General features: G+C 46.2%; 2 protein-coding genes across 6 annotated transcripts; one reads left to right on the plus strand and one right to left on the minus strand.

Annotated features, from left to right (window-relative positions):
* Window positions 1–257: 257 nt before the first annotated feature.
* Window positions 258–16,893, plus strand: LOC117416807 (run domain Beclin-1-interacting and cysteine-rich domain-containing protein-like). 5 transcript variants are annotated; one of them, XM_034028196.3, is made up of 22 exons: window positions 258–566; window positions 3,264–3,417; window positions 3,965–4,048; window positions 4,199–4,358; window positions 4,703–4,809; window positions 5,005–5,167; window positions 5,562–6,014; window positions 6,673–6,717; window positions 7,459–7,554; window positions 7,667–7,782; window positions 8,149–8,359; window positions 8,734–8,838; window positions 9,483–9,557; window positions 10,675–10,738; window positions 10,839–10,971; window positions 11,382–11,527; window positions 11,757–11,821; window positions 11,961–12,199; window positions 12,682–12,743; window positions 13,238–13,391; window positions 13,721–13,814; window positions 14,200–16,893. In XM_034028196.3, the coding sequence occupies exons 1-22, from the start codon at window positions 463–465 to the stop codon at window positions 14,409–14,411; spliced, it is 3,042 nt and encodes a 1,013-aa protein (XP_033884087.3). In that variant the 5' UTR covers window positions 258–462; the 3' UTR covers window positions 14,412–16,893. The 5 variants fall into 5 exon arrangements, with proteins under 5 accessions (XP_033884087.3, XP_058890261.1, XP_058890260.1 ...); XM_059034279.1 differs by lacking the exon at window positions 258–566 and adding an exon at window positions 1,239–1,321; XM_059034280.1 differs by lacking the exon at window positions 258–566 and adding an exon at window positions 1,416–1,661.
* Window positions 16,894–17,132: 239 nt separating this feature from the next.
* On the minus strand, window positions 17,133–22,619 carry LOC117416806 (5-hydroxytryptamine receptor 3A-like). Its single transcript, XM_059034189.1, has 9 exons — window positions 22,568–22,619; window positions 21,994–22,157; window positions 21,690–21,734; window positions 21,028–21,137; window positions 20,594–20,763; window positions 19,951–20,111; window positions 19,657–19,867; window positions 18,457–18,715; window positions 17,133–18,326 (listed from the first exon to the last, which is right to left on the minus strand). The coding sequence occupies exons 1-9, from the start codon at window positions 22,617–22,619 to the stop codon at window positions 18,050–18,052; spliced, it is 1,449 nt and encodes a 482-aa protein (XP_058890172.1). The 3' UTR covers window positions 17,133–18,049.
* Between the last annotated feature and the right edge of the window lie 333 nt (window positions 22,620–22,952).

Genomic DNA, 22,952 nt, shown 5'->3' on the forward strand with positions numbered 1-22,952 from the left:
AACGGGCCTTTTTATCTTATTGTCGTCTAGTTCTACAATTAAAACCTCTCTTCCAGTCTTTATATGGGGACATGAAAGATGACTTCATATGAGGATGCCAATCTTATGAGTTAAAATAGAAAAACAATTCAATACCAAAAAAAAATATTAATTATGTGTCCAAAAATATTTATTTTCAACTGTTTTCAACATTTAAAGCACGAAAGGGTTAACTAAATTCAGAACAAGGCGTTACCCAGCACCGTGACGCGTGTAGTTCGTGTTCTCGCACAGCACCCTGGTAGATGTAGTTTCAATACGCGTCCGGAAGAAGGAAGTGACTGGTCTGAGTGACCTCAGCGTTGTGGGCGGCTGGTTAATGCTTGTCAGATTCAAGACGAGAGAGAGAAGATTTCGGAGGTGGGAAAAACCCAACAAAAACACGTTCCTAATAATGATTGATTAAATAACAACACCGCAGCTATGAGCGGTTTCACAAAGAAGACGAGCACGGATTGTTTGCAGCTGGGTTTCCCTCTTGCACCGGGAGACATGGATGCAATGACGGAGGAGAGCGAGACCAGGAGGTAATAAATACATTCATAATAATAATTATATATATGTTCCTCCAAGTTATGTTTCTGCCGATTTCTCGAAAGACTGGAGTATTGGTCCTATACACGCTATAATAAAAACCTCCCCAGTCGCTCTATATATAGGATCACAATGTGCGTACATTATTTATCCGAGGGTTATGTCTGTTGTTTTACCAGCTGCTATAATATCATTTATATTTTCAATTGAACTGCCATACACAGGTTAATAATAATAATAATAATAATAATAATAATAATAATCTTGCTGAGGTACATGACGCGGGTCCACTGCATGACGAAGTTGCGTTAAGAAAGGCAAATTACATCTATATACAGTAGTATAGTTTGTCCTTGTTGTATTGATTTGTAGACCTACCTGTGGTTATAATTTAAATACATTTTTTTTTTTTTTTTTGGTATTCCTCTTTCCACAGTACAGATTATACTGCCAGTAAAAAGCCCTATAAAGACTGCTGACCGTAACACCATCAGTACTGCAGAAAGATACATACGTGTTATTGACTTTTAAGCTAGTGCGTGGTTATATTATATTAGGAAACTGTTCTGTGCAGCTGCCAGCAGCGGCGGAATCAGCTGCCTTTGTGCCAGTTATAATCAGACTGGTGCCAACATCGCCCTTAATTGAGAGTAGCCAGCAATAACAAACTGGGATTGAATGTGTCACCTGAGTGAGGTGCTTCCCTGGGCGGGGTCCCGGCTCATCGAGCGACGCGTGTGCAGCTGCTGTGAGTCACTGCGAGAAACACAGACCCACGTACAGTTGTGCGTGGGCCTGTTGTACGTGGGCCCGGGTTTTTAATTTTTTTTTTTTTTTATAACCGTGTTACTCATCTAAGTTTTTTTCCACTGCAGTTCAACTTGAGACTGTCGTGATGGAAATAAGACTCCTGGTGCATAGCATTTTCACCTGTTCCAGGTTTTAATACGAGCTAGATTAGCCACAGTGTATAGATAACAAGCTCAGGTGTGTCTGATTAGACTCGTAGTAAAACCAGGAATGGATCAAACTGCAGTATTCTCCTAGATTCATGTGAACAGCCCATGAAGAGAGGAAGTGGAGTGCTGGTACAGTAGTTCATTTTGTGTTTCCTGGTGTGTTTGTGTCACTTGAAGTGAGTGGAACTGTGGCTGCATGAAGAGTCAGTTGTGCTCTTGTTAATATTAAGAGGGGTGGGGAGTTCACTGATCCACCACCATGAAGTCTAGAAAGAAGGCTCTCACTGTGAAAGTCCTGAGATCTGTAATGAGCAAAGTGTATTGTAGGCAGTATCACCCACACATACTAAAGTGTAACCGACACAACGCACTTTGTAATTTAAGGAAAAGTAAACACAAATAACTATTATTATTATTATTATTATTATTATTATTATTATTATTATTATTATTATTATTATTATCATCACAGAATTGTGACAGGGGAGTTGGTGGGTATACAGGGATGGCAATAAGACTCCTGTTGCATAGCGGTTAGATCCATTAATCAGATGCATATGAGCTTGATACTTGCACATTATGGCTAATCAAGCTTGCATTTAAACCAGGCATGGGATGGGGACAGGTCTGTATTGGAATGCTAGTGGCATTCCATTCTACACCGCTGGATTTGTCTTTCTGCCCTCCCGTAGAGCCAACCTGCAGACGCTTGTTTCACTTGGGAATTTGCTGGAATTATAAAAAGGTTGTAAATGTAGCTGTTTCCTGTTGTTTTCTGTCCAGAGTCCAGTCCATAGCAGTTCTGGTATTTATGGCATTTGCCAGACCTTGTTGTGGTGTCAGCTCTTTTTGGGATATTGTTAGGGTTTTAGTTCTGCTTCCTTATTCAGGGTGTTTTCTGTTTTTTTTGTTTGTGTAAGTGCATTGATTAAGCATGTCAGAACTGCAAGGGGATTTAGTTTAATGACGTACGCCGTAGTCCTTTCAGTCTGTTGCATAGCAGTTTAGTCTGGTTTTTTTACTGTGAGATCCATTACCAGAGCTACACTGCAGACTGCAGGTCATACGATCCAGGTGTGTGTTTAAAAAACCGAATATAATCTAGTATTGAAGAAAGGCTCGGGGCTGCCTGTCTCGGATGTAACACCATCTTCATAGTCAAGTATTCAGATGAGAAGCACGCTAATACATGACAAAAGTACAAGCCCACACTGTTGGGTTTTAGTGTTTTGTAAGCCTCATTACTTCTGTAAATCCCAGCCTTGTGATGTTGAAAGGCTATTGGAGATTGCTGTGCAATGTGTTGCTGGTAGATTTTGTCCAGCAGGCAGATTTGATGAATTGGAGCAGCGTTCCATATTAGAATTGCCCTGCTGATCCGGGATGGCTCGCTTGCTTTTCCTGAAAGCTCTTTGTTGGTTTCCTGCTCTTGAGATTAAAATAAAATAGATTACATTGCTGAGTTGCATCTTGAACTTCCTTTTCTACTCCAGGACAGAGTTTCTGCTGAATTAGAGAATCGGTCATCTGTGGAGACCTGGGCAGAAAGCACATGACAAGTTATTTCACAGGAAACAAAACCCTGAGCCTGCCATTTGCCCATAGGATATGTTTGTTTTGTGAAATGCTTTTTCTTTTGTTTTTGAGTGAGCTCAGCAGCTTGTCTCCTCGTGTGTCCTCTCTCTCTCTCTGTCACCCTCTCTGACTGTGCTGTGTTTGCTGTCTCTGCAGGAGGGAGCACTGGAAGCTGCTGGGCAGTCTGAAGACCACCGTGGAGGGGCTGCTGTCCACCAACAACCCCAACGTGTGGTCTAAGTACGGGGGTCTGGAGCGGCTGTGCAAGGACATGAACAACATCCTGAGCCACGGACTGCTGCACGACGAGGTGCTGGGCGGCTGCTCGCTGGGGCAGGGCGCTCGCTTTGCACTCGCTTGCAATTTCTTTCTTAAATGCAGAAGAATTATTTTACTAACTTCCTTTGCTTAACAATATGCTTATCAAGCAACTACTGTACAACGCAGCAAGCTATTTTTAGTCGCCCACTGTGTGCAAAAAAAACCCCAAACAAACAGTGTATGTAGTTCCAACCTACTCTGACAAGCCCTTGAAGTAAAATCCAGATAATGTCAGCAATGAGGAAAGAGGACTCTGCTGACAGTCAGTGACAGTAGGAGATGGCTGTACAGTAGCAGTGACTAAGAGGAAGTGTACATTCTCTCCCCATTGTGGAGCTGCAAGTCCAGACACTAGCCTTGCTTTAATGATTGAGTCCCTTAACAAGAACACACTGATTGACATGATCCTGCTAGTGCAGTGGTTCCCAGTCCCACAAACAGCATTTATTTGATCTATGATCTATATCTCTCTCTTAACCCTCCCAGGCTCTGCTACTCCACCAGCACTGCTCTCTGACACTCGCATGTTTTTGCAGGTTTACTGCAAGCAGAAGGATTACTGGCGCTTTGTGTGGTGCGTCCGCTACGTCAGCCCGCAGCTGGCACCGCATGTCGACCAGGTACCGAGTTTGTGTCTTTGTCAATCGTTCTCCTGCACCGAAATCCAACCTGAAATGTTGTGAAGATGTTGGATTGCATTTCAGTCCCAGTCCCCTCAATCTCTCTCTCTCTCTGTCTCTCTCTCTCTCTCTCTCTCTCTCTGCCCCCAGTTCATGAACCTGGAGGAGAGGAGCCCGAGGCCTGGCCTGCAGCCCAGCGAGTGGCACAAGGCAGAGCGCTGGCTTCACCACAGCCTGCAGTTCCACTGCCTGTCTGCACAGCTGCGGCCCCTGCTGCACCAGCGCAGCTACACTCGCAAATTCTACACAGGTAACCACATGCACAAATTACAACACAGGCATGCGATTGCACACACGGTTTCTAACAGCCGGTCCAAAACAACCTGTGCAAACTGTAGCACAGGCGTGCACCTGCGCACGCAAATTCTAGCACAGACATGCAGCTGCGTAAGCTAGTTGCAGGTCTTGTTGGAGCTGTCTTTTGTACAGTGCCATGAGGTGCTGCGTTCTTTTCTTTTCTTTTTTTAATTGATTTGTAAGCTGTGGTGCAGTGGTGGAATATGATGGCAGCACACAGTTTAATGTTGGTGTTGTACAGCATTGCTGTAAGCACAGAGAGTAACCCTTGCTCTGTTGTTGCCCCCCTCCTCTCAGACTGTGCGTTCCTCCAGAGTGACCCCCACGTGACGGCCATGTTCCAGTGTCTGGAGGCTGTGGAGCAGAACAACCCCAAGCTGCTGGCTCAGATCGACACGACCATGGTGAGAGCGGGACTCTGTCAGGCTGGGGTGCAGCGTACCTCGCAATGAAGTGAACACTATGACTGAGACTCTTTGTTGAATGAAAGTTACAACCCTTTTCAATGAGAGAGTGCATCTTGCATGTTCTGTGTGTCATGAGGGTTTAGTACTGAGTTAATAAACAGTTCCACTCCTTGACTGTCTCTTTTCCCCCAGCTGGCCCGCAAGAAGGAGTCCCCTGTGCTGCTGATGAAGAGTCAGAGTCTGCTGGCCTTGCCGGGGTCTGTGGGCATCCTCCCCCACAACGGGGTGCAGTGCAGATACACCACCTCCTACAACAGCCAGCGAGCAGGACAGTGGAGCCCCCTGCCTAGCACAGGTAACACAGACACACACAGTGCAGCCCCCTGCCTAGCACAGGTAACACAGACACACACAGTGCAGCCCCCTGCCTGGTACAGGTAACACAGACACACACAGTGCAGCCCCCTGCCTGGTACAGGTAACAGCGACAGGCACACAGATATAGTGTGGCACAGGTAACACGCACACACACAGCACAGATACCCCCCCCCCCCCCCCGCCCCCATGCACACAGGTGACACCCCCTCCTACTGCAGCCAGCTGGTTTGTTACTTCTCGTTACTTCATTCATTGACATCATGAAAATGAGTTCAACCAGCAGTTTATTAAAACTGACCTACAGCACAAACCTGCATATGCAATGCAATGTACTGAATTTCTAACTGCCTGTCCCTGATTTCCCCCTGCAGTAGACGGTCAGTTTGGGAGCCACATGCAGCGCTCCGGTGCAGCCCAGTCTTGGCTCTGTGCAGACAGAGGAATCAGTCCACTGCCCCCCGGATTGCCCAGCGTCTCTGTCACTGAGCCCACCACTCCAGCAGGCAGCGTCCCGGCCACCTACGCCCCCGAGGACTGTCCCGAGGACCCCTGCGGAGAGCTCGATGACGGGCCGGAGTACCTGGCCATCGGGAACCTGGGTCGGCGCCGCCGTGCCTCCCACAGCAGCACTGGGAGCAATGGGAGCGGGAAGGGAGATACTCCGGCTGTAACCGCACCCTCATCCCTGAGGTCCGCCCTCCTCAGCCTGCCCCCCCGGCGCTCCAGCTTCTCTGAGGGACAGGGGGCGGAGAGACCGGGCAGGGTAAGGAAGAGCCACGCCCGCTCACACTCCGACACAGGAGTCACACAGGCGCGGGCACCAGGTGAGTTGGGGAGGGCAGTTCAACAGTGAGCTTTCTGATCTTACTCTAGATTAGGGAGTACAAAGGATTGAAGTCCAATCCAAGCAAAACACAGGACCCTGTACAAAGCAGTCCCAGTTGAACCTACTGTTTGACTAGGAGCTGCTGTTTGACTAGGACTGTTTAGCACAGGGTATCGTGTTTCGTTGATAGCGTGAGAGATTTAACAATTTAATATTTTATGCAACTCAGATTTTAAATTGTGTGTGTGTGGTTTTTAATTTTTGTATTTAATTCATCAGTATGATTATTTTCAGGTTGTAATTGCAGCTTAAACGCTCTTGCATGGAGGTTTTTGAGGGAGACGCTGTTCTGCTGTATAATTTTGTTTTATGTCTAACTTGCTGTTTTATTTGGGTCTGATATACTAAACTTTTGCTCAAATGAAATGTGCACTACTTTCATATTTCAATAACTTCAAGAAAGGTTTTTCCATTCTTAAATGAAATGGGGGCTAGTTTGAAGAACAGCTTAGTAAATCAGCCTCCTAGATCTCTCTTCCCTTTCCTTCACATCCTGCAGTACAGATTGTTTAATAGTAGAGCAGGTCTAACCCTGTCCTTTCCTGTAGTCTCACCATGTCTGTCTCTAACCCTCTCTCCTTGCCTGCTCTGTGAAGGAGGACACCGGGACATCACTATTATAATTGAGGACCCCATGGCAGGTTTGCAGCGCTTCAACTCTCTGTCACGCTCACCTCCATCGCCATTGCATGCTTTCTTTGTGCACGCTTTTGCTGTTCTCTCCTCCTGGGCATGGTAAAGTCCCTCGCATGCTCCCTGTGTGCTGGGCAGGGTTCAGGGGGAATGTGTCCTTCACCTGCCCCGCTGTTTCAGTGAAGCTGGGTGTCGCCTGTCTGATATAAACACAGTTCAGCTAGAGAGAGGGTTGGAGAGGGGCTGCTCTAGTGTTCTACTGTACCATCAGAAGAAATGGCAAGGTAGAGCGATGCAGGGAAAGGGGAGCAGTGAAAAGAGCGAGACTCACCCCTGGAAGATGACAGTCCGCAGCTGATTTTTTTTTTTTAATTCATTTTTTCCATTCGCTTTATGTTTTTGTTTTCTCATTATATTGAAGTTTCTTGACATTGTTTATTTATTTCTGAAATGTTTTGCACATCGGAGCATTTCATATTTGATCAGTTCCCTTTATTTTTTTGTGCACTTGTATTTGCCCAGGGCAGTTCATAAAACACACCGCTGAGGTCTAGCAGCTGTATAACACCGGGACAGATTTACTGAGCTCTTTATTCTGCACTTTTTTTAAGGGACTGATAGAAACAGTGTTCTACTGAGCGAAACCTGTAGCCTTTGTGGATCTGTCTTCTGTGTGCTCTTCATTTGCCAGCTGTTTTAAGCGGTGATTTGATTTTGGAGTGCTGCTAACCTGTGTTTCTGTGTGTCAGAGTCTCTCCCCGAGGTGCCCAGTGTGATGGAGTATGGTGCCTTCTCCACGCACAGCAGCGAGGTCAGCACGCCCAGCTCCCTCTACATGGAGTCCGGTGAGCGCTGCGCACTTAACCCCTTCACCGCTGACTGACTGCACCTCTTTTTAATGAAATCCAGTTTATCTTTGTAATGATGAGACCGTGTCTGTGTTTTATTGTTTCACAGAGGGCTCCCAGGTCAGCAGTGTGTCGGACAGCATGTTCCGCAGGCCCTCGGAGGGACAGTCTCTCATCAGCTACCTCTCTGAGCAGGACTTTGGCAGCTGTGCTGATCTGGAGAAGGTAGGCTTTAGGGGGGCTGGCAGTGCGATCTTCATGCTGTATAAAACATGAGAAGCGAATTCAGGAAACGTGTGTCTAACTAGTGGAGGGGGAGTGCTGATCCATTACAGGTTTATTGGTATAAGTAACTGATAATTGTAGTTCAGTGTAATTTTTAAAGACATGGCAGGAATGAAGACCTGCACAAGTGCTTGGGCTGACTTCCCCTGGGTTAATTCCATCATCAGTGTTCTCATTAGCCAGCAAGTTGTACTTTTTTATAGTTTTCTATAAATGTTTATAGTTGGATGGAGCACTGTCGTGTTGGGTGATGTGTTTGTAACCCCTGTCTGTCTGTCTGTCTGTCTGCCTGTCTCCGTGCTGCAGGAGAACGCTCACTTCAGTATCTCAGAGTCTCTGATCGCAGCGATTGAACTGATGAAGTGTAACCTGCTGAAGCGCGGGGGGCTGGGCTCTGAGGGGGAGGGGGAGGAGGAGAACGACCGTGAGATCCTGGAGCTCAAACAGAAGATCCGGCTCCGCAGGCAACAGATCCGCACCAGCCGTCTGCAGCCTCCCCCGACGCACTCCCACAGCAGTACGTACCAGCGCAGCACGTAGCCAGGAGCCAGCAACCATTCGTTCATCATTCATTATGAAGAAGGAATGAAAACTTACAAACTGCAGCTTGCGTTTCTGTAGTTTTGCTAAACACATTGCTCTGCAAACAGTTTTTTTTTTTTTCTTCCGTACATTTGAGGGAGACACCTTGACTCAGGATGATCGTGCATCTTCTGATTTGCTGAGTCATTTTCAAGGTGCACCCCCTAGAAAGGTGAAATGAAGGAACACGTGAGAAACAGCAAAGCAAACCCATACTTTCATTTGCAGTCCTTGCTATCTTACATCCAAAGGAGAATGCTGCTGTTTTTTTTCTGAGTCGCTGATCTCTGTATCTCTGCCTCCCCTCAGCTTTCACCACCACTGACAGCGGCGGTTCCCAGCACAGCTCCCAGGAGTCCCTGCTTCGCTCAGACTCCAGTTCCATTGACGAGGTGGAGGAGTATGAGCTCAAAGGTAAGAGAGAGAGAGAGAGAACGAGTTCGGTTGCAGCACACTATTTGCTGCTGAAAGTACTGTAGTTGTATGTTCTATTAAGGCAGTATGCCCGTCCTCAATGCAGGTCCTAACTCTTCTAATTTCTTAAGGGGTCACCTATTCTGAGAGAGGTGTGACAACCTGTTCATTATAGAAAGAAGACCCTGCTGTCAGAGCTTAAGCCACAACTCTGCCTCTTAATAAGCACGTTTAGCACTGAGAAACCTTACAGAAAGATTAATTTGTGATAGTGAATTAAATAGTTGCAGTGGCTTAGAATAATGATTCACATTTTAGCATATTATATTTGTTTTCTGGTCTGCAGTGTTGAGTGGAGTTCTCTTTCCTATATTGCTAGAGGACTCTGCAGTGTTGAGTGGAGTTCTCTTTCCTATAATACTAGAGCGCTCTGCAGTGTGGAGTGGAGTTCTCTTTCCTGTAGTGCTGAGTGCTAGTTCTCTCTCCCAGGCCTGTCTGTGGTGTTGAAAGAGTGAAGCTGTTTAATGTATGTGTAGATGCTGAGTCCTGCAGAGGCTCAGTCTAGCGCAGGCAGGGTGTGTTCCTCAGTCGGGTTCCAGTGCCAGAGAGCTGAGGCTGAATGTGAACGTTTTGTCATCACACAGATGGTAATGATGGATCTAACCTGATTCTAATGTCCAAGAGCGGACTGTCTTTATCCATGGCTTCGTTGTTCTCAGGTACCGGAAAAAGTCCACGGGCAATCGCGCTTCGTTTGTGTGTGAGCAAGCATGTATGTGGGGATGTGCACACGCGTTTAAAAATTGGAAGTGGTGGGGGTGCAAGCAGTTGCTCTAGGTGCACCAAGAAATTGTACTAAGGAAGGTACAAAACATTCAATTATCATATACAAATGTTACATAACAAAAACATCTCTGTTAGTAACAGCTTTTATTGCTTTTCTATGTTAGATAGTTCACTAAATTGCACCTCAGTCGGCCCATTCGGTATTGTAGAAGCGAGCTGGTGAAGACATAGCCCCTGACTGTGTAACAGCTCCATTCAGGCTGCCTCCTGGGGTCAGTTTCACTGGGGAGGCTGCAGGTGGCGCTGTCTCACTCTGTGTGTGTGTGTGTGTGGGGGGGGGTGTGGGTGTGTGAGTGGCTGGTGCTTTGGGGAGCTGTAGATTTTAGATCACACTGGAAGGGGGTTCACTGTGAGGTTTTGGGGGTGGTGCCATGTCTGCGGTTCACGGTGCAGATATTCAGGCTCAGGGTTCCCACTCCGGGGATAAAGATTGTTTCAATTCAATCAAGCCATGACATGGTCATTTTAATACTGCTATTAGCCAGTGTTCCAGTGTGTTTTTAATGCTGCTGTTAGCCAGTGTTTCAGTGTGTTTTTAATGCTGCTATTAGCCAGTGTTTTTAATGCCAGCTGTCCTTTAAACCAAGCTCTTGCTGTCTCTTAACTTCCTGTTAGAAAGGCTTGTTACCGTCTGCACACTAACTGCATAACAAGGTGTGACTCTGTTAGCTCCCTAGACAGGATGTCGCTGTCTCATCAGTTCCATGTCGGCTGGATGTCGTAGTTTTGCTGATTCCCTTACAGGGTGGCAGGGTGCTACTGTCTACTCCTTTAATGTCTGCACGTGGTGTCACTGTCTACTAGTTCCCCCTCACCACAGGGTGTCGGTGTCTGTCGGTTGCTTGTGTCACAGTCTCTCATTTTGGTGTCGCACTCTGTTCATTCCCTGTCTGTCCATTAGCTGTTTCTGTTGGTTTTGCTCCTCTCAACAGGGTGTTGCTGTCGTAATTAACAGGGTCTTGTGTGTCTGTCACTGTGGTTTCATTGCAGACGCTGATATTAAGAGGAGCCTGACCTGCTGCAGTGGCAAGTCCTTGCTCAGCTCGGAGTTCATGTGAGTTGCTGTCTTCTCCTCGTCATTGGTCATGCATGCACTCACACGCGTTTCCTTGCTTACACAAGCCCCCTGCCTGTGTCCCTCTGTGTCTCTGCAGCTCTCCCTCCTACCTGCAGTCAAACTCTGCCGAGTCGGTGGCGATGGGGTTGCTGCGGCAGTTTGAGGGGATGCAGCTCCCTGCCGCCTCTGAGCTGGACTGGCTGGTCCCCGAGCACGAAGCCCCTCAGAAGGTAGGGCTGAGAGAGCTGAAGTGCTGTATTGTTCATTTGAACTTGTTACCAAAGTTTAATGTGTACCATATTGCAGTAAAAAAATAAATACAAATAGTTCAGGAGTTTGTGTGTTATTTATTCCAGGCGTCATTTATGTACTTTAAAATGTAATCTTTGGCAGAAATTACCATGTTTGTATTCATTCATTCATTCATTCATTCATTCATATACCATCATTGGTAAAGTGTGCGTGTGTAGTGATCCGTATCGTTTCATGACAAGCTGCACATCGTGATTCGTATCCTGACCGTGCACCATACAGAATGTGTGGTACATTTTGGGTTACTTGTTTTGAAGCGTTATCCTTGATGGGCACTGACGTGTATGTGATTTGTATTTCTTTCTTTGTTTTGTTTCTCCCATGCCAGCTGCTGCCGATCCCGGACTCGCTGCCGATCTCCCCGGATGACGGCGAGCACGCGGATATCTACAAGCTGCGGATCCGTGTTCGAGGAAATCTGGAGTGGGCTCCTCCTCGACCACAGATCATCTTCAACATCCACCCCGCGCCCAAGTCAGTGTGTGTGTGTGTGTGTGTGTTAATGGCGTTCAAAACTGGCCACGCTTCAGTTTACTACATATCTGCTGCAAAATTAATTCAGCGCGTTAGTCATTGGCTTTGTCGTTACTTGGAATTATTATTTTTTTTGAGTAGGTGTGGTGCACAGGTAGTTGAGCAGCCTGTTTGTAAAGTAGAGACTCTGCTGCCTGGCTCATTGTAATCCTGCTGCTGTCTGTTCCAGGAGGAAGGTAGTGGTGGCCAAGCAGAACTACCGCTGTGCAGGCTGTGGGATCCGCACAGACCCAGGTGAGACGCTTGCATTCATTCATTCACGTTGGGTTCCAGCAGGGATATTGATTACTAATTATTAAACTCATCTAAATATTTTATGTACTTGTTATATTTGTTGTGTGTGTGTTTGTCTCTGTCTCTGTCCTTGTGTCAGATTACATCAAGCGTCTGCGCTACTGCGAGTACCTTGGGAAGTACTTCTGCCAGTGCTGCCACGAGAACTCTCAATCCGTGGTGCCCAGCCGCGTCCTGCGCAAGTGGGACTTCAGCAAGTACTACCTGAGCAACTTCTCCAGAGACCTGCTGGCCAAGATCTGGGGTGACCCCCTCTTCAATGTGCAGGACATCAACAGCGCCCTCTACAGGAAGGTCAAGGCGCTGGAGCAAGTGCGGGTAAGTGAGCCGCGGTGTGCCGTCCTTCGTTTCACTGCTGCCCACGAACAGCCAGGCCGGCAGGCAGACAGTCGCTTTGGGAACTACTGTTCTCTACTGCGGTCTAAGTCAGGACAGTGTTAAACCTGTGTTACTTGACTCAAAACTAACACAGCAACAAAAACATATTTTATGTCAAAATAGTAATGACCAAATGCAACTAGGGGTTAATGCTTTATTCATGTAGCTTTTGCTCCTAATACAAAGTTTCCATGGTTTGTTATTCTGATTGTTAAATGGAGAAGCCCTTTCTTTTATTTCTAGTTTTGTAAAAGTGAAATAGTGGGGCGAACTTGTACTGGAGCAAAGCTTCCTGACGCTGTTCTTTGTGTTGGTGTGCTGCAAGCTGCCAGTTACTCTTACTCTTGTGTTTTTATTACCGTTTCCTTTTGCAGTAGCTTTCTGTCCGTGGATTGAAGATTCTGTTTGCTTGTGTCTTGCAGCTCCTGAGAATGCAGCTGGTCCACATGAAGAACATGTTCAAGACCTGCCGGCTAGCTAGGGAGTAAGTGCAGCCCTGCTTCTTTGAACACTTCATTGTGATCAACAAGGTGCAGCTTCATGAGATGAACCCCAACTGAAACACATGCACTGTGCATTCACTACGGAGCCTGCCCATAGAGGGATGTACTGTGTACAGGGGGATTCCTATTTCAGCAAAGCAACATGTAGATTTGCGCTGTTTTCAATTCTACTTAAACGCTGACATTACTGAACAGCCCCCTGGTGGCGGAAGGGTGCCGAGCGTCTTTCTCATTGACAATTTCCTTTGCGTGTCAAAATCCACATACCCTCCAGTTTAACAGGTGTCTGTTATGTATTATGAAATCTGCAATGCCTGAGATGTACTTTGTACCAAGCTGTATGCTTTGGTTTATACACTCCTGTATGAGATGAAGAGAGTTGCATCTCTCCTGTGCTGCAGCTGGAGGTGAGCAGCTCTGTGTGTGGTGGCTGTTGTGTTGGCCCCTGACGCTGTGTCTCCTGCTCCCCCGGCAGGTTGCTGGAACAGTTTGACCGGGAGCCGGGTCACCTGACTGAGGACCTGCACCTGTACTCTCTGAGTGACCTGAGCGCCGTGCGCAAGGGGGAGCTGTCCCCCCGCCTGCGAGAACTGGTGCGCCTGGGGGCCGCGCACGTGCACAGCTGCGTGGTGAGGAAGCACACATGCACATTGCACGCAGCACGCTGATATACTTTTCTGAACTCCACAGGGGCATGCATCGCCACAGTAATGAAAGTTGGGTCTAAAGTAAATAAAACAATTTATATTGAAACAATATGGGCACATTACATTTGATCTTGTGTAGCTAGTGCTAACATTACATTGTAAGAAGATGTACATTGTATTTTTGTATTTATTCTAGAAGCATTCTGCCATGGCATGTATATATAATGTCAGGTGTTCATCTGTAACCTCTGGGTCACTCCGGTTCTCTGAGCACTTTCACTAACCCTCTCTCCACTCCACTCCACCTCCAGCTGTGCCAGGCAAAGGGCTTTATCTGCGAGTTCTGTGGGAATGGCAAGGACATCCTGTTCCCTTTCGAGCTCAATAAGTGCCGGCGCTGCGAAGGTGAGGCTGCTCACCATGTGTGTGTGTGTGTGCGTTGTGTGTCTAGACAGTTTGCATTTAGAAATATATATATATATATATATATATATATATATATATATATATATAATTTAAAAGATGTATTGCTGGTTTCACAGCACCTGATTTACATTAACATCTGATTACCTTCTCCAAGGTAACATAAGGTAATCCAAGCTGATAATTAGTAAAACAGTGTGGCCTTGATAGTTCAAGATTTGTGCTAATTGAGGGTCTGTTAAACCAGCTGATGTTTCCAGACAAAAAGTGTATATATATATATATATATATATATATATATATATATATATATATATATATATATATATATTCTTTACAGTAATGACCCTCTCTGTCTCCCCCTCAGAGTGCAAGGCCTGCTATCACAAGAACTGCTTCCGCTTGGAGGACTGTCCGAGGTGCAGCCGCCTCGCTGCACGTCGTGAGCAGCTGGCCAGACAGAATATGGAGCAGTATGAGGAGGAGGGGGAGAGCGAGGGGAATGAGGGGAATGAGGGCAACGAGGAGCGGGGAGGGGGCTCAGACAGGGACAGGGGGGGCAGTGAAGAGAGAGACTGAGACCCGGAGAACATGGCTGTCACAGCACCGACCCTACAGAGCCCACCCCCCTCCGTACACTACCCCTCACACAACGCACTGAGCTATACTATGAGCACAAGCCTTTAGACTTAGACTTCAGTTTAGACATGCTGCTTTAAGTGACTTCACTGAAGTCTTCTTGTGCTGCTTTAATGACTCTTTAGTAAAGAGTTATGCCACAGACCGTTGAAGCTGCACATTACTCTGAGAAGCGGTGCTGTTTCTCCCTGAGCACCGGCAGCGGGCTCTGGATTATCTCTTCACTCGCAGATCTCCTTTCCTGTTCATGCTTCAAACCCATATATAGAAATCTATCTCTGTTGCAACAGAGCCTCCTGTTGGGTCTCAGTGAGGGCTGTGTGCACCAGAGTGGGTTGTGCGCCCCCAGATTGCACAGCAAGGAGAGGGCGGGGTTCAAATTCAGCTGGACTGGATGAAACAAACATTTAAAACACTGACTTTTTTATTTATTTATTTTTTTGGGAGACTTCACAGTGCAGTAGCAGGTCCCCAGACTGTTGTACTGTCCTTCATTTTCAGGGTTGCATTTTGTAGAGGCTCTGTGTGCTCTGATGAAGCAGGAAGAACACGCAGGGTTTGCTGAGAGAACAAGCAATCACGGAAAGCAGTCCCTCTATCAGGGGGGCTGGAAACCCATTTCTCACCCGCAGACACAGAACTACCGTTCCGAGATGAGTTTCTCAAACAGTCAGGACTGTGCAAGCCATCGAAACAGTCAGACCCTGCTAAATCTGCTCTGAATGGACCAGATCTGCCCAAAGAGGAGCAGCTTTATCACGGGCCAATGCACATGATGGACAGCTGGAGATCCCAGTAATTCAATGGACATGGCAATATTTCAAAAGCATGCATTGCTCTGTGTGTCTGTAAAACAACCTCTGCATTCATCCAATGAAACCTGCAATGCAAGCCAGTGGGTTCCTAATCTTTCTATGCGCACCAGCTGTCCCAACTTTCAACCCATCAAAGGAAGACAACCTGACATCGAAGGGAGGGCCTGCTGTTGAAACCGAATGGCCATGGAGCCGTCCTACAAAGTTTTTCTTATTTATTTTGGGGGGGGGGGGGGGCTGGGTTACTACTAAGTTACTCTGTGAGGGTTTCTAGTGTTTCTTAGATGAGATTTTATTGCACTGTTATACCGTTCATGTAGTAGGCTGTTCTATAGCCTGTGCTCTCTTAAACAATGGGCAATTGCTCAACAAGAACACATGGTGACTGGATTGATGCTGCGATTTATACTCTTATTTTGTTTATCATACGGAAAGGCACCTTATAGAGCTCCTTCTCTTTGCTTGCACAGTATGATGGGGTCCTCATGAAAACAAGACTTTTCATGCTGTCCCTGTCCGTTAAGAGTGTTTTTTTTTCGTACTCTCTGCAGTCTCTGCTCCAGTGTGAACACGAACGGCAGGGAATGTGATTGGATAGTGAAAGTGCTTTAGTTAATTCAGTATTGATTTTAAACACTGAATTAAGTTGGGTGAAAAATACTTTGTCGTATTCAAAGTTTTTAGCAGCTTTCACAGCTTATTTTTCTAATTTCTATATAATTACTAATATTGCATTTCTACTAAAAGTTGTTTGAATCAGAAGGCCCTGTGTTTTTTTTGTTTTTTAGGGTCTGTTGCTCAGCTGAAGTTGAAACTGGATCCATATTTGCTGAAGTGTCTGCTCTGGCAGATGGCCAATCTGCTATTCAGAGTTTAAACCTTCCCCTTTCCTAAACGAAACCAAGAGGTTCACTTGATATGAAAAGCAAGCCTGTAGTAAAGTTCTCCCACAGTTAGATTGGAGCTCCTGTGAGTCCACCTCTAGATCCTAGGTCCTGTCGGTACAGAGGGAGATGCAGCTTCTAGTAATGTTTTGCACAGTGAATCTATAAAAGACCCTGGGGACTCCCTGTGTGGGAGTGCTTATGTGGTTCAGTGAGTGTGGGAGTGAAGGGGAGTTTTCGCAGTGCAGCTGAGAGTGTTGAACACTGATGAAGCTGTGTGCGCCGGCTTTGCAATGAACATTAAAATATAAAAGCATCCACTGTAGAAGCTGGGCAAGCTGGAAGTCATGCAATTCACTTTTTTTAATATTTATTTTTTTTAAAGGCTGAATGTGTGAATATCACTAAATGTCCTGGAACACGACTACCAACAACCAAACGAGGCTGAATTGGAGCTCCTGCTCAGTGGACCTGTCTTTCCAGTGAAGCGCAGCCTGTGTGTGTATAGTACAGAAGCAGTATTGAACTCATTTATATCAGACTAATTCTGTTGTGTGTGTCTTTGTGTATATGTCCTGTATTATTAATCTGCCTCAAAGTCTTGCTGTAAATATGAATGACACATTTTATGGGATTCTATTACCAGTTTGGGATGGAATAGAACCTGAAACACTGCACTATCAGAGAACTGTCCCCAAATAGAAAAACACAAAATCAACTGAACTGGCTTGTGTCTTTGTTTGTTTGTTTTTTTCTTTCCTGTCTGGTTGAGATTGTGGGGTGAATCTTGCCCCGAGGTTAGTGATCTAGGCTGCAGTGTGGAAGGCAGTGGGTTCATTAGCTCTGTGAATAAGATACAGGGCTGTGAGAATCCAGCAATCTCAGCATCTTTGAAAGAAATGTTCCCCGAAACAGTGACACAAACCCTGTTATGTTCTGAGTTTTAATTTTCAGCATCAATACCCTTCGTTTCCAGGCACACAATGGAAGAGTCCATGAGGGATAGCTTTTCACACCACAGGTGTGCACAGTTCACACATATTACACCTTTCACAAAAAAAAAAAACAATTACCAGTACTCCCAAATCCATCCTATTTCTTTTAATCAGTAATTGGTACGTTTGTATTGTGTTTTGTATTTTTCTTTCCTCCTCCCCTGGCTCCAAAGTTAGGAGTTTCAGAGCCTAGCAGTGCATTGCTTAAGGTGCTGTCGTATATAATGGGAAACATGCCCGTTCCAATATAACCTGTCCACTGATCCAAACTGACGCTTCACCAATCATGCGTGTCGTTTTGTTTAAGGATGTGGTGTTTGCACATGACAAGACCTTCAGGCAATTTAAAAGAAAATACTCTAACCATTACATTTTTTTATGTATGTATGTATGCATATGTTTTACAGATTAACAGTTGTACGACAAAGGTTACACTGTTGCTTTACAAACCGGTATACTGTTGTTTTAAACAAGACACGCACAAGAAACCCTTTTGGTTGTAATAGAAACAGCACTGTGGAAAGAACCCCCTACAAGTTACATTCAGATGTAAAACAAATGACGTCACAACACACACACCCCAAAAGAAAACACAACACTTTTTCATCAGCTTTACCTACAATTAGTATTGCAATTTAATGTTTGCCTTTTTTCAACATGTATTCTAGTCATCGGACCCTTGGTGTAGCAGTGAGTGAGCCTCTGACAGGGCCTGTGAAATGCTTTCTTCTGAGACTCTGGTCATTACTCTGAGGATGACAGTGACTGCACTAGCTGAAACAGTTGTCTACCTGTTATCACAGATTTTTTTAGAATCTATGAGCGTTGTTGAAATGATGGATGATGGCTCATGGGTGGGACGGGTCGTAACGGCCCCTGGAGCTCTAGAGGTTATACCAGATGCACCACATGCAGGTGATGACGAGGGCGTAGAGTGTGATGAGGACCAGGTAGACCCTGAAGAGCAGGTAGTCCAGGACGTAGCCCACGTGGATCCACTCCTCCTCGAGGTCCTGCTGGAGGCGCAGGGAGTCGATGTGGGCACGCACCATGCCCAGGTCCCGACAGATCTGCTGCAGCTCCGGGCTGGCCTGTGACACCTCTACGTTCTTCATCTTCTCCTGTGGGTCTGCCATCGCAACAGGAAACCAACCAAACAGTCTTTATTCAACAGAGGATTTTTGTTTTACCTTACCTAAATTTTGTGTGTTTGGGGGTCCACATCAAAAGGTGTCACCTATGCACAGTATGTTATAAAAAGATTAAGTGTTAGTGGAGGGAAGCCCTCTACGTAGCGAATTCGGAGCTTTGTGTTTTGGCCCCTGAGTTGTGTGCTGTCTTACCGGTGGTGATGTTGTTGGAGGGGGTCTCTGGCTGGCTGGGCGGCCGGGTGTAGCAGATGAGGCGGGCAAGGTACCCTAGGACCATGACCCGGACCAGGCGTGGCACAGGCCGGTACTTCATGGCGCTGTGGTGAAGCACGTAGGTGATGATCACCGTCTCCAGCAGGCTGATAACCATCAGGGCCAGGCACACCGAGAAGTAGATCCCTAGGAGCAGAGATGTGCACAGCTGAAGCTTTACCATGTGGCATAGCAGCGAAACTGTAGTCTGAAATCCTTCTGCAGCCAATTAACCGGATTGCATATTTCCTAATATTTAATTTTATACCTGCTTAAACACTCTTTTTGTGCATTCTGTATTCTGATCTATTCCAGTTTCTACTACAGTAGCTGTCAGGTTTTATAACTAATGGTTACCTTGACCAGGACATGTGGCTGAGCAGACTTCTGAATTCTGATCATGGAGAACCTGATTTTCAATCTACAATGCTGATACTGACTGTGAGAGAGGCATAGGAAAAATTGGGATCTAATTTATAATTCAAGTGTACGACCCAGAAAAAAAACAGCACTATAGTATTGCAGCAATTCCTTAATGGCATCACAATGGGTTTGGAACAAACATTGCACAGTGATCCTGATACGGTTGCACACCGTTCCTGAACGTGGATCATCAGTATGTTTTACCAATGTGGTTCCATTCTACCAATGGGCCGCACCAGAATTGCTGTGGCAGTGCCAGTGCGTTAGTGTTGTAGAGGGTCTGGTGAGGGCAGTGTCTGTGTGTTAGTGTTGTAGAGAGTTTGGTGAGGGCAGTGTCTGTGTGTTAGTGTTGTAGAGGGTTTGGTGAGGGCAGTGTCTGTGTGTTAGTGTTGTAGAGGGTTTGGTGAGGGCAGTGTCTGTGTGTTAGTGTTGTAGAGGGTTTGGTGAGGGCAGTGTCTGTGTGTTAGTGTTGTAGAGGGTTTGGTGAGGGCAGTGTCTGTGTGTTAGTGTTGTAGAGGGTTTGGTGAGGGCAGTGTCTGTGCATTAGTGTTGTAGAGGGTTTGGTGAGGGCAGTGTCTGTGCATTAGTGTTGTAGAGGGTCTGGTGAGGGCAGTGTCTGTGCATTAGTGTTGTAGAGGGTTTGGTGAGGGCAGTGTCTGTCTCACCGATCAGCGGGGTCCCGTTGGCAGTGCTGGGGAGCAGGTCGTTCATGATGAGCAGGAAAACGGTGTAGCCCAGGATCAGGGTCATCTTGAAGGAGGCTCTGTCCACACTGTGAGGGGGCAGGTAGAAGCTCATGATGTCGACGAGCATGAGGAAGGAGCTGGGGATGATCAGGTTCACCACGTAGAGGACGGGCCGTCGCTTAATTGTCACCTGAAACACAGCAGGGGAAGGAATAGAGAAATAGATCTGTGGGACGACACTTTTGTAGATCAGCCGAGTTTCTCATCGCTCACCCAGAAGGTAATGATGTCCCACTCGTCAATCCCAAACTTCAGGATGTCTGTCTCGCCCTGGATTTTCACCAGCTCCCACTCCCCGCTCGTCTCCAGGTACTTCTTGGAGTTTTCTGAGATCTGCTCAATGGGGAGCGCCAGACTCACTCGCACATCTCGAACTGCGGGCCAAAGATATAAATACTGAAGAAAATGTCTTCATTGTTCCAAGGGGAGGGGGGAGGGGGTCCAGACAGATAACAGCTGACACGGTTTCCGTGAAAGGTTGCAGAAGTATAAAATACCCAAAAACTTTTAAGAAACTTAGCAAAGTAGACAAATGTTTAGCCCCGAATCATTTATGTAGTTGACTGAGATTCATACAAGTTATACCTTAGAATTTGGATTGAGCTTAGCTTTTGAGGTTACAGATATACCAAAAACTTACACATCTCTCACTGCTGAGCAGAGAGGAGAGAGAGAAGGTGCTGGTTTGGTGGAGAATGGTGGGTTCCTAAGCAAGGGCCACTGTATGAAAGTAGCTTTATAGATTCAATCCCGTAACCTCATCTTCAGGGGTCACTACGATCCACGACAGCAGCACATGGCAGTGATAGACAACACCAAGCAGATACATACAGCAGCAAAGTTTTATAAGCGTTACTTGTGTGCATGTAGGAGCCGAAGGTGAGGGAGCATTTCTGCACATCGAAGGGGAAGTTGAAGATCTCCAGGTTGCAGGAGCTGAGGACGCGTAACATCCTGTCGTAGCGGATCTGCCCCGTGTGGTTCACGTAGATGTACGGGCAGCGCTGGGACTTGTCCTCATCGATACTGCGGGAGAGAAATAAAGTCCTTTGTGGTGCTACTGCTGTTATTTTCCATTTGAATTCCATTTGTTTCCCATGGAAGATCATATATAATTCGAACAAGGACTGCAAGTGTTAACAAGGAATTCCTAGGATAGCCCCGTATTGCTGTTCTCTTCTTTCTTCCTCTCTCAATCAGTCCATCTGTCTCATTCATTTATATAAGCAAGAATATATAATACATTTCACCTTTTGAAAATGAATGTGGAGGAGATGCACAGGTACTTACAACTCATACACAATGATGTCCGGCATCCACAGCTCCTCCACGGGGAGGGAGATCTTGGTGATCCCTCCACACTTCTCTGGGTCCCACTGAAGGAATTCATGGTACCAGTACTGAAACAAAGAAAAACCTTTCTCGAGGACTGTGCATAAATCGAGACGCGACCGTCACACAGTCGATTTGACAATCTGAGGATGTTCATCCAAGCCTTAAACACGCAGAGTGACAAATCTCAGTGGGGGCTGATTTGTTAAATAATACACAGCCTGAGTAAGTCATCCCTGGATCTTATTAAAGACATTTCAGAACAATGGATTTCATCAGCTCTATAATCTTAGGGGTAATCACATAATAACAAACCAGTAACCCTGTGTCATAAAATCCAGCAGTGGCTTGTCTTGTTTTGGTTTGGGTTGATTAAATCAACCCTGTAGAAGATGCCTTTCAAAAAGTGTTTTGAGTTATGGATATACAGAGCACAAACTCGGATCAGCTCATACAGACAAATATTTCCCTTGCTTTCATACCCCTCTGTATAACCCAGCCCTGATAGAGCCAGCCACAGTTTCCCTGATCTGCCCTGCCCACCCTGAACAAGTCAGCCATGCATTCAAATGCAAACAAAAAACCTGAAACATGCAAGATTTAGAGCGAGACTCCCTTACCAGTCGAAGCCAGAGGAATGTCGTCAGAATCTGAGATTTCTCGTTCTTAAAGGGAAAAAAAGAAGCGAGCGTGTGAGATTACATTGTGACAGCAGAAAGCAGCAGGACAGGTTCAGATTGTTGTATTATACCAACATGCTTTACACACATACACAATTGTAGGACATTTAGCAGTTTGCTCTCCTTGTACTGTGCTGGTCATATGCTTTACTGTAGCTATCAGTGAGTTACCTTGCCTGCCTGTGTACCTCCTTATTCACTACAGGGGATTCCATGTAACCTAACCTGTGGGTACTCTACTCACCACCCCCAGCACAGCGTACAGTGTGAAGGAGATGTTGGTGACGGTGGGGTTGCTCAGGTTGGTGGCGGGACGGAAAGGCTTCTTATCGAAGACGCTCTGGAGGGACTCATAGGTGGGGCCACTGTGACTGTCTTTGCAGGCGAGCTCAGAGAGAACGGCTGCCGCTGGAAGAGGACGGAGATGCTAAGAGAGGCTCGAGGCCAGAGACAAGACAGGCAGTATGACTCACAAAGACACTGCTGAGTTGAAATGGCCGAGGAAGTAATAATGGACTGCCTGAAAGAAAGGCTTGCAGACTGATCACTTTTATTTAGCCTAGTATGGTACCAGGTTGCATTTGATCTGAAAATGCATGTTTGCTGCAACATGTACTCTTTATTTTAAACTGCAAATGTAAGATTTACATTGCAGAACAGAAGCATGACGAGTAAGCATTATGGAATCATTTATTTAGCTCTAACCACTGAAGTAAAATAGTACTGACACAGGCTAAATGTCAACTTACCCAATCGCAAATATGTATGACTGACACTGTGTCTCAAATGGCAAACAACACCGAACTATGACGTCTTACCTCCAAAGAGAAAACACAAAGAAGGGATTAGTAGACCCCTGAACTCCCCCATGGTGGTCACTTATTGCTCCTCAGACAGGATGTCCTGGTCTGTTTAAACACCAAACGCCAAAGTCTCACAATCTCATCCAGCCTTCCAAGAGCTCTCCGAATCAGTGTGGCAAAGCTCCAAACAGCGAGCACATACTGAGAAGGAAAGGGGAGGTTTGTTCATCGATAACTTCAGGAGAGGCTGGGAATCCGCTGGGATTAATCAACGTGTGTCATTGTAACACTTTAACGACCCAGTGAACTTGTTTGGTGTTGGATTGTTTCTGCCCCAAGAGAAATTATCATATTTAACTGAGGAAGCCAATTATAGCCCCTGAAAGATGTTCCGTATCAA

This window comes from Acipenser ruthenus, chromosome 12 (genome assembly GCF_902713425.1).
Source record: "Acipenser ruthenus chromosome 12, fAciRut3.2 maternal haplotype, whole genome shotgun sequence".
NCBI lineage: Eukaryota > Metazoa > Chordata > Actinopteri > Acipenseriformes > Acipenseridae > Acipenser > Acipenser ruthenus.